Below are 14277 nucleotides of genomic sequence, written 5' to 3' on the forward strand. Positions count from 1 at the left end.
GCCCTCGATGGGAAAAAGCGGGGCTTAAAAGTGACAAAACCTATCTAGAGGATGTTACCGCTTTCTCTTTTATTAAGCTTGTGTTGACTGTTCAGTCTGCATTGAAAGCAGGTGTGTTTTGAGCTGTACTAGCGTATCTGTTAGAGGGATGTGGTTGGAGCAATAGAGGATTTCCCCTCTTAGGTTGCTCCTCCACTGGAACCAGTGTATGTACCCAGGCTAAGCAAATGACTCCAGTTTTGCTGCTTTACCCTACCTTTCCCCAAGGAAACTATATAAATATCATGCCTCCAGTGTGTGTCTATTGAGGGAAACAGGGGTTTTTAAATAGCGATGAACTGTGGTTTTCCCTTAGTGCAGCAAGCCAATTGTTCATTAATGAAATGCATTAATAATTCTCTCATGAACCTTGTTGGTAAGCAAAGCGGCTTTAATTCCTTTGTATCAACAAGAGCTGCAGGTATGTCTTCGTTACATTAAAAAAAAAAGGGAAAGAAAGCAACGCTTGCAAATTGGTCTTTGTTTCCAAGGAAACAAACTTGACATGCTTGAGCTGTGCTGGATGCAGGCAGCGCTAGATTCAGCAGACATGCCTCGGGATTACACGGGCTGAATAGTATTTTTAAACTACCTCCGATTTAAAGGCAAGAGAGAGGACGAGAATAGAAGTTGTCGGCAGGGTTTACCAATCTGTGCTTAATTAAATCGCTGGGCGACACCGCAGCGTTGGCTAATGCGGCGTGGAGAGAAGTGTATCCTGCGAATGGGAATGTCCCTGGAGAAGGGACAGCTGGGGACAAGCGGCACCGGTCCCGGGGCTTCCGTGAGGCCCTCAGCTGAGCCAGAGGTTGAGGGGAGCTCAGCACATGCTCTCCCTGCCAAATGATTATGGTTTATCCTGGGTCGCTTTACCAAATGTTTTGTGCTCTAAAAATATTTCAGCAAAACGCAGCTCGCCAGCGCTTGGCGCTTCCCGTTTGGAAGTCAAGGGAGAATACTATCCCAGATAATCTGCTGAAATGCTGCAGCCTGATGGGCAGGACTGGGCTGAATTTATCAGGGAGGAGATGAGAACGCAACATGAGTGGTTTGCATTGTGTATCACGAACGTGCTGCGGCCTGACGACAATCTTGACTTATTGCATTTTGCAGAAAGTCTCTGTGTATTTGTGTGATGACCTTGTAATTTCATTTCAAGGAAAAAACTGTGTTTTGGCATTCACCCGTCACCCCCTTTTCTTCCAAAATGCTGTGTTGATAAAGTACGTGGATTTTTTGGTATTTTTTTAACCTTTGAAGAATCAAAACTCCAGCACCGAAGCTGCCGCTCTACATACATGGCAGGAATATCAGCCATGCGTGCAGGGGAAACGAGCGTCGCTCGGCCCAGCGCACACACAATTGACGGATTTGGACACTCAGGGAGGGTTTTTGGCTCGGGCCCAACACGAGGAATAGGGTATATATATATATATACACATTCAAACTTTGGTGGGATTAAACAGCCAATTTCTGCCGTGGCCTGCAAGCTTTATTTCTGCAGCGACTCCCGTTGCTTTCCAGGGTGATTCTGTGAGCTGGTGGGGACCCGTAGGGGATATACAATGGTTATACAGGGGAATAGATGATTTTTAAAGAACAGGCAAGTTCCATGTGCCAATTGCTTGCAGGGTGTGGGGCCGTCACCTCCAGCACTGAAAATACCCCATAGACTTCAGTGTTGTGTGTCTATGCATATGCTGCTGTTTGGAAAACCTGAAAGGATTAATAAAACCCTCTATTAATTCTTCCTTGACATTGCATTGAGGAGACAAGGTAGCGATGGAGTATATTCAGGGCTGACTAATGAAAAACAAACCTCTCTTAAAATTCAGGTCTTTAGGAAAACGTAGCAAGAAGTGTGTGGTACTGTTGTCTCTTTTCCTCCTGCTTTTTAGTATGGAGTTAAAATAACCTTCAAGGCAATAGAGGGTAGATTGGGGTAGGTTTAGCTTTAAGATGGATGGGAAGCACTGTTTGCATTGCGAGCTGAAAGGCTCATTGAAACCCGTTGGGGGGGGAAAGAAAAAGAAATCATATTAATGGCATTTCATGAAAATATTGTAAAGTGTGGAAGGCCCAGGGTGAAAAATGTGCTGGTTGGAGTGTCAGTAGGAAATGCTCCTCTTTGCACAGGGCTTGCCTGAGACAGGATTTTCCTTGCTTTTGTTCTAAACCCAGATGCTTGCAGCCTAAAAACGCCTGCGATCCCTGCAGCCAGAGCTTCACCTCCGTGACGGAGGATGGAAACAGGACGGTTGGCCAGATCGGGATAAATCCTGCAAAATCCTGCACCTTTCATTTTTTTCTTTGTTTCTTTTTTTTTTTTTTTTTTTTTTTTTTTTGCTAATGACACTTCCTTATGCCTACATTTCATTAAAGCTCTGAAATGGCTGAAGATCAGCACTGAGCATGCTCCGGGGTGGAGGCTGCACCCATCGGGTGAGATGGATTTGTGGCTGGAGCAGGGATAGGCCTGGAGTCAGGATCTGGAAGGACCCAGCAGACGGATGGAGGTAGGGCAAAACAAATACAACCAAACCCCCTTCCCGTGTCCCCCCCGGGCTGGGGAAGGAGCGAGGAGACCGGATGAAGTATAAAAACTCTTGGAATTGATTCAAAAGCAGCGCAGTTAAACCACTGACACGAGATGGCTTCAAACCGCTTCCTGCGGATCAGCGGGGAGGGCTTTTAAAATACTGACCTTTACCGACCGGCGAACCTATATAAAGAAGGGGACCTGTCTAATGTTAGTGTGGTGACATGAAGTGACAGCAGGCAGGGGCTGGCAGCGAGGGACGCGCTGGGTTGTGCCTTCACATTGGAAGGCATGTGATCGTGGGCTGCGCGGCTCCGTCGCTAATTATTATTAATGGGGAGGCTCGCAGGGGCGCAGGCCTGCTCCACAGCTTAAATCTAGACCCGTCTGGCATTGTGGGAGGGCGGAAGAATGTAAAACTCAAACTCCCTATTTTTCGGGCTTATTTTGCATTCCAAGGATTGCAAACAAACCTTGCCACATCAGGTCCTCCAAGCTGGCAAGGAGAGGAGGGAATACAGAGATGTTTATTCCTTTGGTTGAGAGATAATCTGTGCTTCTCGCGGGGGGTTTAACATGTTGGCGAGCGGGCTTGGGGGAAGCAAGGGGTCGCTGTGATTTGTGCTGTTTGGGCTTTTGGGTTGGGGCTGCAGTTGGCAGCATTTTACAAGGAATGCGTAAGCACCAGCAGGTTCTGTGCTGCATGAGCTGATTGACTCCAGTTGTTGTACAAGCAAGCTGCATGGGAAAGTGCCAATAAAACATTTACATTGGCTCTCGATGTTGGTATTAGTGAGGTGCAGGGACGATCTGCCTTGGTGTGGAGCAGGGGGGACGTCGGCAGCGAGTCCCAGCCCTGGCACAGCCTGCGGATGGGCCCACAGTGGGTGCCCACGCTTGCTTGAGCCTGGCTTGAAGCGAAGGTAAGGCAGGAGGTTTGCTCTAACTTAGGGCATTGCGAATAGGTTGGTATTACTTAGTTATCGTGTTTATGAACAGAAATCTCTGTGATCACGGTCTATCTTTAGCCTGCGTGCAGGAAGGTAGACCGGCTCTTTCTTAGGGCAACTCCGGCTGCTTTTCACAGTGCAGTTCAGGGGGTGGTTGGTGAAGAGGAAAACAGATTTTTATTCTATTGCTCTGTCACACTGTTGGGTCAAGTCTGCATGATGAGTCACTTTATTACCTAAAGCAACTTGTCTATTTATTGCCCAACTCTGCATTTCTTGCTTCCCCAGCGTTTTGTGAGCCGGTTTGGTGTGTCAGCCCTGCACGGGGTTGGTGACCAGTTTGCTCCCTGGTGTTGCTTTTCCAGTCCCTGCACCGAAGGCTGGAGCCCCAGCCCGCTGGCCACGCAGAACTTGTCTTACTCTAATGGACACTGCCTTGTTTATGGTTGGATGAATGCACAAAGAAAAGCGTTTCTGTAAAATAAACGGCATTGTAATCGCACACTGGAAGGGAAGGTTTTGATTTTCTTTGGCTCAGATGGCGGCCGTGTTTGCAGCTTTTTCAGCTTTTGTCCTGGTTGCTTTTTCTCCTTGTAGGACTGTGGCGTTGAGGTGATCTCAGCCCCAAGTTCTCATGTATGGTCTGGCTCCCTGATGAGGAAATTTGTCCAAAACAGTTTCAGATTCTGGAACACCCCTCGTGTGATAATTTCCTATTGTGCTTGTGTGAAAGGTGTAAGGTAGCCTTAAAGACCCACTGCCACCTTATGGCAGTTGCTGAAAAGCAGCCTCTTCAGAGCCAATTCCGTATACACATCATGCATGCTTTATTTCTCCATTCTACTGATATTTGCATGAAGGCAGGAGCTTTTTTAGAGTTCATCTGCCCCTTCTGTTCCTTGTGGAAATTTATGTCAGCGGAATTGCTCGCAGAGCCATCAACTGCGATATTTCATAGGCGAGTTCATGATTTGGGGAGAGACAGAAAAGCACCATGAAGCACTGATTCTCCTCCAGTGAAGAACTTATTTTCACGTGAATGCCCTAATCCTTTTTTAAAACAAGAACTAAATACAGGTGTGAGGTCAAAGAACAGGGCCACGTTGAACACGTGAGGCTCAGGGCAGGATCTACGCCCCGGCTCCGGCGCCGCAGCACATTCTTGCAGCAGGAGCCAGATGGAACGTGCGCAGCCATTTTTCCAGCCGGCTCTGCTGGCAGAAGACGTCGAATAAGCAGGATGGCTTTGTGCTGACATGGCTCTGCTTGCCACCCCAGCTCCCGTCCCCCAAATAACACAATAAAACGTTTGTCTGTGGAGCAAACGGTGAGTGTGGTTAAAGCAATGAGCTTGCTTGCTGTTGCTGAGATGGGATGTGCGAGGGGAATGCTGCATTTCGGACCCTTCTCGAGCCAGGCTGTGTTTGTACGGTAGAAGCTCTCGCTATGCGATAGCTGAATGAAGGGGAGAAACGGTGGTTTTAGATTTCCAAAACAGAAGGAGCCGTGGTTACTCTACGTTAAAGCTGAAGGAGTTTATAAATGGGAGCTGTTAGGAATACAGTATGTTCTAAATTGCAGCTGTCTGGCCAATATGCTTCTAAATAAAGTTCTAGGATTGCCCTGTAAATGAAATACTCAACGCATATTCTTATCAAAACATAGCAGCATCTCCCAGAGAGCTTACATCTCAACAGCTGTTGCAACAGCATTTCTTTTTTAATTCTATTTTTTTGGTGGTTGCTTTTTGTTTTCTCCCTGTTGTGTGTGATGTCTTCAGTCAAGGGTCCCAGGGAACGTTTCATGTTTCCTGTTAACTAAAAGCAGTTTTCAACTTTGCTGGGGAAAGAGGGGGAGGGAGATGGCTTGGAAACTCTTGGGGGAAAAAACAACCAGGTTTTGAAAGGTGAAGCAAGCTGTGATCCCAGAAGCATGCATTAATGACTGCTGCTCCTTCCAGCTCCCCGAGCCTGGGGGGACATTTGGGCTCCCTCGGAGGATGCTGAGGATGCTCCGTGTGTCCTGGGAATGGGCATTCTGGTTAATAAATGTCATACGTAATGACCGCGGAGGGAAGGAGGCATTTCAACAGCTTGTGGAGGAGCTGGGGAGCAGAAGCAAAATCAGGATTCCAGCAGAAATGCTCATATTATATCAAAAGTCCCTTCAGCTTCTGGTGATTTTTGGCTGAAAAGGAGGTTCAGATTTGAGCAGCTGGAGGGTCTGGAAGAAGAGGAGCGCGATGCAAATAAGGAAAACCCCCTGTATTTTGTAGAGCTAAATACTGTTCTTCCTATAGAAAGGAAAATCTCCCCTTGCTTCCCACTTGTGCTTCCTCTGCCAGGGAGCTGTGAAAATGCCGTGTGTAATGGGGTAATTTAGCACAAGCCCTAAGGAGCCCGGTGTCCTTTGTGAAGGGAGGTGGTTGTGCTGCTGCCTTCCTCCTGAAAACGCGAGATTTCTGAAAGGGATATTTGAGCCTTGAGTGGTAGAATGGAGGCCAGAAAGCCCCGGAATAAAAATATCTGGTAGTTTGATGGTTCCTGGTGGAAGATGTTTTGAAAATTGGGGTGCTCTGCTGTCTCGTACTGGCTTGATGGGGTTAATTTAAGGTTGATTTAAGGGGAAAGCTTCATGGGGCATGGGCTTGTTCTTATCCTGCATCATTAGATGTGATCATGGGCTGCACCTGGAGATGGGTCTTTAACCAGCCTCTGCAAAATGGGGGATGTGGGGGTCCTGGGGCAGGAGGGACAACAGGGGTGGTAGTGAGGAGTCCGGAAGCTTCTTTCTCTTTTAGACAGCATGAATTTAAGGTCTTATTAATCAGCGCCCAAGCATCCCCTGTGAAGATGGTGCTGCACAGATGCTGGTATGATGCTGGTTGATCACTTGGCTTGTGTTGGTTGTTGAAGCATCTGCAATAGCGTGATCAGCTCTGCTTATTTATTTAGTTGTTAATGTATTTATTTTAAACAGCGCTTTCTGGGGTGAGTGTGAGATGTGAGCAGCATCTCTGGTAGCTCCTGCTCTCAGTGTGTGTTTAACCTGGGCAGTAAGAACGCGTCCAGAGCTGCGGTGCAGTGGGGAGCGCTGCCCTTCTGGGGCCGCCTGGTTCTCCCTCCTCATTTTATCTCCGAAAGGGGATGTTGACTGCAGTTCATTGACACTGGGTTGGTTAATGTCTGTGTTGCTGTGTTTTTAATGAAAGCCAGGTGATTTCATGCTGCAAGGAAGGGCAGCGCATCAGCTGTTTTAAAGCCATCTTTGGTTTGAACTACAGTAATCTTTTGATGCGGTGGATAATACAACTTCTGTCTGTGTAGTCGGTTTGTGTTGCTTTTGTTTGGGGATTTTCGAGTTTGTCTTAAATGAGTTACCTCTGTACCTCTCGGCGAGTGATGGAAAGGCCAGGAAAATCTCATTTTGTGTTTATTAAAACTTAAGATTTGCATCAAACAAAAAACCCAGGGAGTGAAAGAGAGATCCTTGCTTTATGCTGTCACCTCAAATATTCCTTTCCTATGAATTTCAGTCATCTCGATTTAGCCTTCTGTGTTTTAACTGTTTAGTAGTGAAACTTCTCCAGAGTGGGGAGAGACAAATACCATCCTCACAGCTCATCTGTGACGGGCTCTTCTGCTGCTTTCTCTGGGGCTGCTTTGCCAATGAGGTGAAATAGCTGCTTGGGCCGCAGGAGACGTGGCTTGTTGATGTTCCCGTGTGCAGTACGGCAGTGGCAGGACAGTGCGGAGGGGCCGGGCTTCGGTTTTGTGCTAAAGGCCTGAATTCGCCATGTCTGCTTTGGGGGGAAGGTGGAAGGCAGACAAAATCCTTGGGGTTTGAAAACCTTGCTATGGATTTTGGTGACTTCTTTTTTCCTCCCTACAGCCGAGGCTGCTCCCTGCCCCCCCGGCAATGCAACACATTACACTCAGCACCTCTTCATTTTAATTCCTACTTTTACAGAGGTCTATCTTCAGTGCTCTTATTTATTTGAAAACTCCTTTTCCTTTGGCCAAGGCCAGGCGGGTGGTGCCCCAGCCCATGTCTGAGTTTCCTCTTCCTTCCGGGCTGTTCTCGGGGCTCCTGGTTCCGCTGACACCCCCAGCAGCTCCTGCCTCCAGCAAACCCATCCTGGGCTTGAATCCCTTCCAGCCCAGCTCTGCTCACAGATGTTCCCACAACTTGCTCTGGCAGTTTGACTGGGAGCTTGAGCAGATACAAAGATTGCCAAGAGTTTATGCTTAATTGTCAAGTGGAACAAGGACAAACTACTTTTATTTTGAAGCTAAACTTTCTTCTTTTATCTCGCTGCCTGGGCCAGCTGTATCATATGGTTTGACATCGGCTGAGCTCAGAGCTGCACCTAGTAGTGCACTAGCACTTCTTCAGGGCTTTCCCCCCTCATTACATTTTCCCCTCCCCTCTTTCTAATGACTGCAACACCCTTTTGAGGTTGGTTGCACCAGGTCAGCTTGTCTTTTTAAGGAGAAGTAGCTCCCCTTCAGCTCAGCAGATCAGATCTCAAATGCACTTGCAGTTGGGCACTGCACACTGAACCAGTTTAACCCGTGTGCCTTCATCCCAGCGCTGGGAGGTCGGCCGCTTTATTAAGCAGAACAGAATCATCCCAGGAGTGTCCCCAAGCCACAGCATCCCTCCCTGTCCCTCCTGCCTCTCCTTTTCCTGCGGGCAAGGGCTACTCTTGAAGGCCACCGAGACAGAACACCTCGCTCTATGGTTTTAAAGGCTTTTGTTTGATTTCAGGCCAGCGCTCAGGTTTTGAGGCCTGGCACCCTGTCAGAGAGGTGACAGATGATCTGCATTACCGGGGTGTCCCTGGGATGCCCGGGATAATCGCGCTCCAATGGACGCCCTGGAGCCGGCAGGTTCTCTGTGAAATGGCTGCAGCTTGGAGGGAGCAGTGAAATGGTCTCCTCTGGGCATGCTCACTCTGTAGAGGGAGCTTTTATCACATGAGCAGAAACTGAATCACTGCTCATGAGGATCTGGAATATGCAACTCTTTGAGTCTTCACCAGAAGAAGACAACAGATGTCTGCAGGTATGGCAGGGTCCACCTCCCGTGCCCCGCTCCCCGCCGGCCCTGCCCGCAGGGGAGGAGAGGCCTGGGAGAGGAGGAAGAAGGTTCGGGGAGTCATGGCCGGGGGTTATTTATTTGTTTGTTTCCATGTACATGATTTTGCCGCCCTGTGCGCGGGCTGTGCTGGGGTCTGGGGTCGCTGTCACCTCGTGCTGGGCCATGGGCTCGCAGGGACCTGGGTGTCCGACCTCACCTGGCGCCGGGACAGCTTGGGCTTTGTTTCCTCGTGGCTGGGTGGCCTTGTGTTTGTCTTCTGGGCTGGGGAGGCTTGTTTGGGGATTGGACTGGGGCTTGTAGGGGTTTTATTGTTTGTTTTGCCCGCCTTTTTTTTTTATTATTATTTTCTTTTTGGGTGCTTTTATTTTTAAAATGTTTTAAAGTGTGAAGTTTCTGGAAGATGTGCTCCTCCCAGGAGCCCTCCCTGCTTGCAGCTCTCGCGAGCACCAAGAGCAAACCCTGGGCTGTCCGAGCTGCTTGAAGACTGAACTCCCCAAGGGGAGCAGAGGGCCTGTGGCCACATGGCACCTCCTTGCCAGCTCACCTCTGACAGCCCCTGCTTGTATGGAGCGAGCCTGCCGCTCACTTCCTTGGGCGGAGACAAGAGCAAACCTTTTACAAGGATGAAACAATCCTTTTTATTTTGGGGTGGCTTCCTCTCCTCTCTCTTCTTTCTTTTATTTTTTTCTAATAGTAGCTTGCAATCCAAGGGAGCTGCTGATTAAAACAAAACATCTGTGGTTGATTTCATGGCAGGAGGCCCATCTCTGCAGCTTATTTTAAAAAGTTGCCTAAAATCCAGACCCCTGGCCCTGCCATGCTCTCTGTGCCATGCAAACAGCTCTGTTGGCTGCCACAGACCCGGTGGGACTTGGGACAGATGCTGGAGGTCCCAGAGCTGTGTTTTGTCTGGGCATCCATTGGCCTGAGCTTGCTGGGCATCAAGAAGACCCCTGAAGCTGCCATGCAGACTCAATATTGAATTTTCCATGGAGGAGTGAGACGTGAGGATGGCATCTAAAAGATTTAAAGCTTACAGGACGACCTGCGATACCTCATCTAAATATCTCTTGTGTCTCCGCTGGACTATAAATGCGCTCATTATTTGTCATCTAGAAGATGTGTGCTAAGGAAAAGGCATCAGAAGAAGTCACAAGGAGAGAAACAAGATTTCTTTTTAACAGTGAAGAGCAGAGGCCTTGACGTGCTGCCCGATGGGCTCCCATCCAGGGGAAAAGAAACAGTTTGGCTTGGGTTTAGTGAAGGCTGAGAAAGCAAACAACCAAAAACACCACCGAGGTGTGCAACGTGTGCTCCTGTGTGGTGGTGACCACGATGACAGCGGCGTGACAGCCGGCCCGAAACACCCAGTGCTCCGTCCCGAAACACCCAGTGCTCCGTCCCTGCCGGCCGATGTCCTTTGAAAGCATCTGCAGAGAGACGCTGAAAAGCCTGACCTACTTTGGAGAGGAGAGAGAAACGGGAGGTCTGGGCTTGGTGCTGCTTTCCAGCAACGGTTAAGAGCCCCACGCTGGGGTCTTGGGTTTTTTTTCCCCTTCACGTATTTAAGTGACTTTTAAACGCCAGCACAAGCTCTTCCCCTCTCCCCAGGAACACGTTTGGACAGAACTGGACTCTGCAGCGCATGTGGGGTGTATTTTTGTGCTGATCTGCCCCAGGTAGCAAAGCCCGGGCCTGGCAGCGGTGGGCAGGGTCAGGCCCAGGACCTGGTGGTCGTCCTGGGGCTCCTGCCAAGCTCCCTGACCTCTCCTCGCGGTGCCACCTCCCAACAAAAGAGCATCACGTGCAAATGGCAGGGAGCTATTTTATTCAGGTAAACAAGGAGTTTTAAGGAACTTCACCCCCCTGGCCAACTGGTTGCAGGGGGGAGGATGATTTGATTCCTGCTGCTCCTCTTGGTTGTCTTTTTGCTGCTTTTCCCTGGAGTTTTTCCTTCCCCTTCCCGGAGCCGGGAGCAGTCGAGGAATCGAGCAGTGGGAGATCTACCTCGCCTTTGGTTCAGCCGCAAGGCTCGGGGCTCTGGCAGCGCTCTCCCCGCTCGCCAGGCTCGGAGGACCATATGTTCTGCGGTGACATGTCGTGTCGGTAATCTGGAAGCGAACCATGAATTTATAACCCTTAACTACCATTTTTCAGCCGGTTCTCTTTGGCTTTGCTGTAAATTTGAAGAGTTTTGACACCACCTCCTCTCTGCAGAGGGATGTCCCCTCGTGTGTCCCTGGGTCCTGTGGGATCTGTCCCTTCCCTGTGCCCGTGTGAGCTCTGTGGTCTGTTGGGTGGAGAAGAAAACGTCTGGCATTGCTGTGTGGTGGCATTGGTCCTGGAGGGGGGCAGAGGAGGATTTGCAGTAGTCAGGAGCTCACATCCTGCACAAAATGATTGGAAAGTGTCCTTAAAAATATTAGAGGGGGAAAAAAGGTGGAGCAAGCTTGAAACAAAATAATTCTGGGATCCAACGTAACAGCTCGCTTCTCCCAAACCAGGTGATGTATTTATCCTTCTCCTTCAGTCCCATCAGGAGGGGGAAGGCTGGTGGATGTATGTGGTGGGGGTTAAGAAGATCTGGTGCGCACCGCTGCCATGCTGTGTCAGAGCAGCGCGGCGCCTCTTGCAAAAGGAGCTTTTCACAACTTGTCCTTGTTCCAAGGGTGAGGAAACCTCCAGCTCTTCTGGCATTTTCTCTCCGTCCTAAGTCGGAGCTGCTTTCACCTGTAAAGTATCATCAGCACGGACGGGAACAGAGAGCACAGGAACAGAGAGGGGCTCCGAGCGACCTTGCAAGGAGCTCTTGGTGTTAAATGGGGAACTTTTCTCCTCCTCCTCTCCTCGTTTTCCTGTGTGCCTGCAAAAATACTCTGGTTTGCATTTAAAGGGGAAAACTGTATGTGCTGGGACAAAGCCAACTTGTTTATTCACGGGAAATACCATCTTTCCAAGCCTTTCTCTCACAGAGGAAGGCTTGACGGAGGATGGCAGACTGGGCTGGGTATTATATTTTTAGGTGACATCGAAGCACGGTTGTGATTCAAAGAAGCTAAAAATCATGGCTGGCGTTTTGCATCCAGCTCTGCGAGACCTCCCCACATCCTCCCAGCCCCCAGAGGGGTTAACTTGTCCCTCCAAAGCAGGTGGATTTTGACCTAAACCAAGGAAGGAAAAGGCAAAAAAATCTAAAAACACAACAACAACAAAAAACCCACGGACAAAACTACCACCACAAACCCACAGCTTGCTACTTTCCGCTCTCTTGCCATATTTGCCTTCTCCAGAGCGGATTTTTACGATGGGGGGCTGAGGGGGCCGTGTGCGGTCGGGGTGGCAAACGCCGTCTCCCTTCTGCTCCTGTCAAAAAATGGCAGGTCAGTGTGTGTCTGTAAACAATGCCGTTATGAAATGGCAGCCGGGCCGCGCTGAGCATGCTCGGGAGCTGCCTGCAGGGGGAGGTGAGCCGGGGAAGATGATCTAATTCCCTGCAATTCTTGGGATGGAAGGAAAAGACCAGGCTCCACTCTTAATGACAGAGCAGAAAAAAAAGGCCCCACGGCAGGGACGAAGCCCGTAGGCCATGGAGGAGAGGGTGTGAGGATCTCCCAGCCTTGGACTTCGGGTGCTGGGCAGCGCTGTGTCGCTTTCTCACCCTCCAGGAGAGTAAAGCCTTGGTGAGGTTCTGCTGTAGTTCTTAGAGGGACAGGCCCGAGGGTGCAAGTTGTGTTGGTATTAATTTTTTTTGTCTTTTTTATTTTTCCCCCCTTCTCCCCGATGGCTTTTCTGGCTCGCAGGCGTCGCTGTCTTGCTGCTGGTGTCTCGATGGCTGGAGGTGACCAGGCGGAGGTGGTGTGGGCAGCAGGGCCAGGTCCTCCAGGGAAGCCCATGCTGGGGCTTTTCCCTCCTCCATCACCCCCATGAGCCCTTCTGTGGGTGCTCTCGGGGTGGGCAGGGGGAGAGGGAGCTGCGATGGTTTGGGGGAGGGAGGAAGAGGAGTGCAGAGGCTGAAGAGGTGCCCCTGTCCATGGGGGTGAGCTGCCTCCCAGCCCCACTGGGCTGCTGCATCTTGCTTGGTTTAGGTTCTTCTTGGTGCTACCTGGCTGAGCCTTCCTGGGGGCTGGGTGTTTCTGAAATGGCTGGTTTGCTTTTGCTAGAGGTAGCGATGAATCCTGGTGTCCATTTTTAGGGTTTTCTTCCCCCCCTCCCCTCCTGGGCGCTAGCAGAAGGCGTGCAGCAGCTGTGCTCCTTGCTAACCTCAGCCCGTGGAAGGAGGAGATGCCTTTGTCTGCTCTGCATTTACACTCACCTGCACATACCAGTTGCACTGGCTTTAACTCTACTGGGACACAGCTAAGATGGGTACGATGCTTCCCAGCGTGGCACTGGTAGGAAGCGTAGCTGTGTCCATGCTGTCTGATAGATGGGTCTCCCCTTTACAGAAGGGACACGGGCCCTGCAAACCCCCCCTCGCCTGAAGCCTGCGCGCCATTGTGGACCGCGTTGTCTTACGAGGAGCCACTTTGTCCTGTTGTGTTTCATGCACGTGTCTCCTTGTTCCCAGCCATTGCGTGCAGGGACTTGCGCCTCATTTCTACCCTTCCCCCTGTGTCGGGAGCTCATTTGTGCGGCCGGAATAGGAGAGAGGACATGGGGGTAGAGAAGGAAACAGTTCTTTTCTTTTAGGAAGAGTCCGGATGAATGGAATGCAGGAGACAAAAGAACTGCAAAGAATTTGATTTGGGGACAAACTTCAGGCTGAGGGCAGTGCTTGTTGTGAGCTGCAGATAAAATTCCACGTTCACATGATCGCACGAGGCTTATAAGGAAGTGGCCTTAGCCTGGAAAAAGAGGAGCTTTGAGACTGGTGGCTGCTTTGTAGGCCAGGTACGCTGGTGGTTACGTCTCCTTCCTTCTCCAGATCAAACACTTCTGCTGCTCCTAATGACAGGCCCGTGGTCAGCGGCCCCACCAGCAGCGATCCCAGACCTTGCCCGTGCACAGCAGGATCTGAGACGAGCAGCCTTCGCGCGCCTCCTAAAGAAACGCTCTCCTTCTACAAGCATTTTCTTAATGATTACTTCCTATATAATTAACTACAAGATGTTTGTCTTCTCTTTAAGGCAAAGGTTATTATGAGCAAGTTGGTTTGGGTTGTGGTTTGCCCTTTTTCTTTAAAGGAGAAAAAGGGAGGAAAAGAGTGAGTTTTGGAGGGGTGCTCCTGCTCCCAGCCCTCCCTGAGATCAACCTGCTGGAGCTGCATGGCTCGATGAGAATAACGCTGCTGCAGAGCCTTGGCTTCCTTGACGGTTGATTTTTTTAAGACAAAAAAAAAAAAGAAAAAGACCCTGTTGAAGGTAGACATCTTAGCACATCACCCTCCGCTCCTGCCTGCAGAGAGCTCTGGTCATGATGTAACTGCGGGTCTCTTGGGCTTGGTAAGCTGCAATATGTTGGAGTTTTGCTGTGCATGTATGTCGCTGCCTATAAAACCTCGTTTGGACCTTTGCAAAGGGCACCCGGATGGCTGATGAAAATGCCAAGGAGGAGGCTCAGAAAGCTCTTTCTGTGTTTCTCAGCTTTGCTCTTTTCTGTTTTTTGTTTTGTTTTGTTTTAAAGACACCACTGTAGTTTCTGGTTGTC

The 14277-nt window shown here is 49.9% G+C and overlaps 1 protein-coding gene across 8 annotated transcripts in view; it reads left to right on the forward strand.

Moving 5' to 3' along the window:
* Positions 1–14277, forward strand: part of EHMT1 (euchromatic histone lysine methyltransferase 1) — a 113358-nt gene that overhangs the window by 39388 nt on the left and 59693 nt on the right. The window contains exon 1 of one of the 8 annotated variants that reach the window (XM_065853575.2): positions 2416–2555. The exons of 4 other annotated variants lie outside the window; for them this stretch is intronic. In XM_065853575.2, the coding sequence (XP_065709647.2) occupies positions 2550–2555 (6 nt within the window). In that variant the 5' untranslated portion in view covers positions 2416–2549. Of the gene's footprint in view, positions 1–2415; positions 2556–4832; positions 4856–8499; positions 8596–12133; positions 12312–14277 lie in introns of those variants that run through there. 3 more of the 8 variants (XM_071817513.1, XM_065853571.2, XM_065853577.2) reach the window with 3 other exon arrangements.

Source organism: Patagioenas fasciata, chromosome 20, assembly GCF_037038585.1.
Source record: "Patagioenas fasciata isolate bPatFas1 chromosome 20, bPatFas1.hap1, whole genome shotgun sequence".
NCBI lineage: Eukaryota > Metazoa > Chordata > Aves > Columbiformes > Columbidae > Patagioenas > Patagioenas fasciata.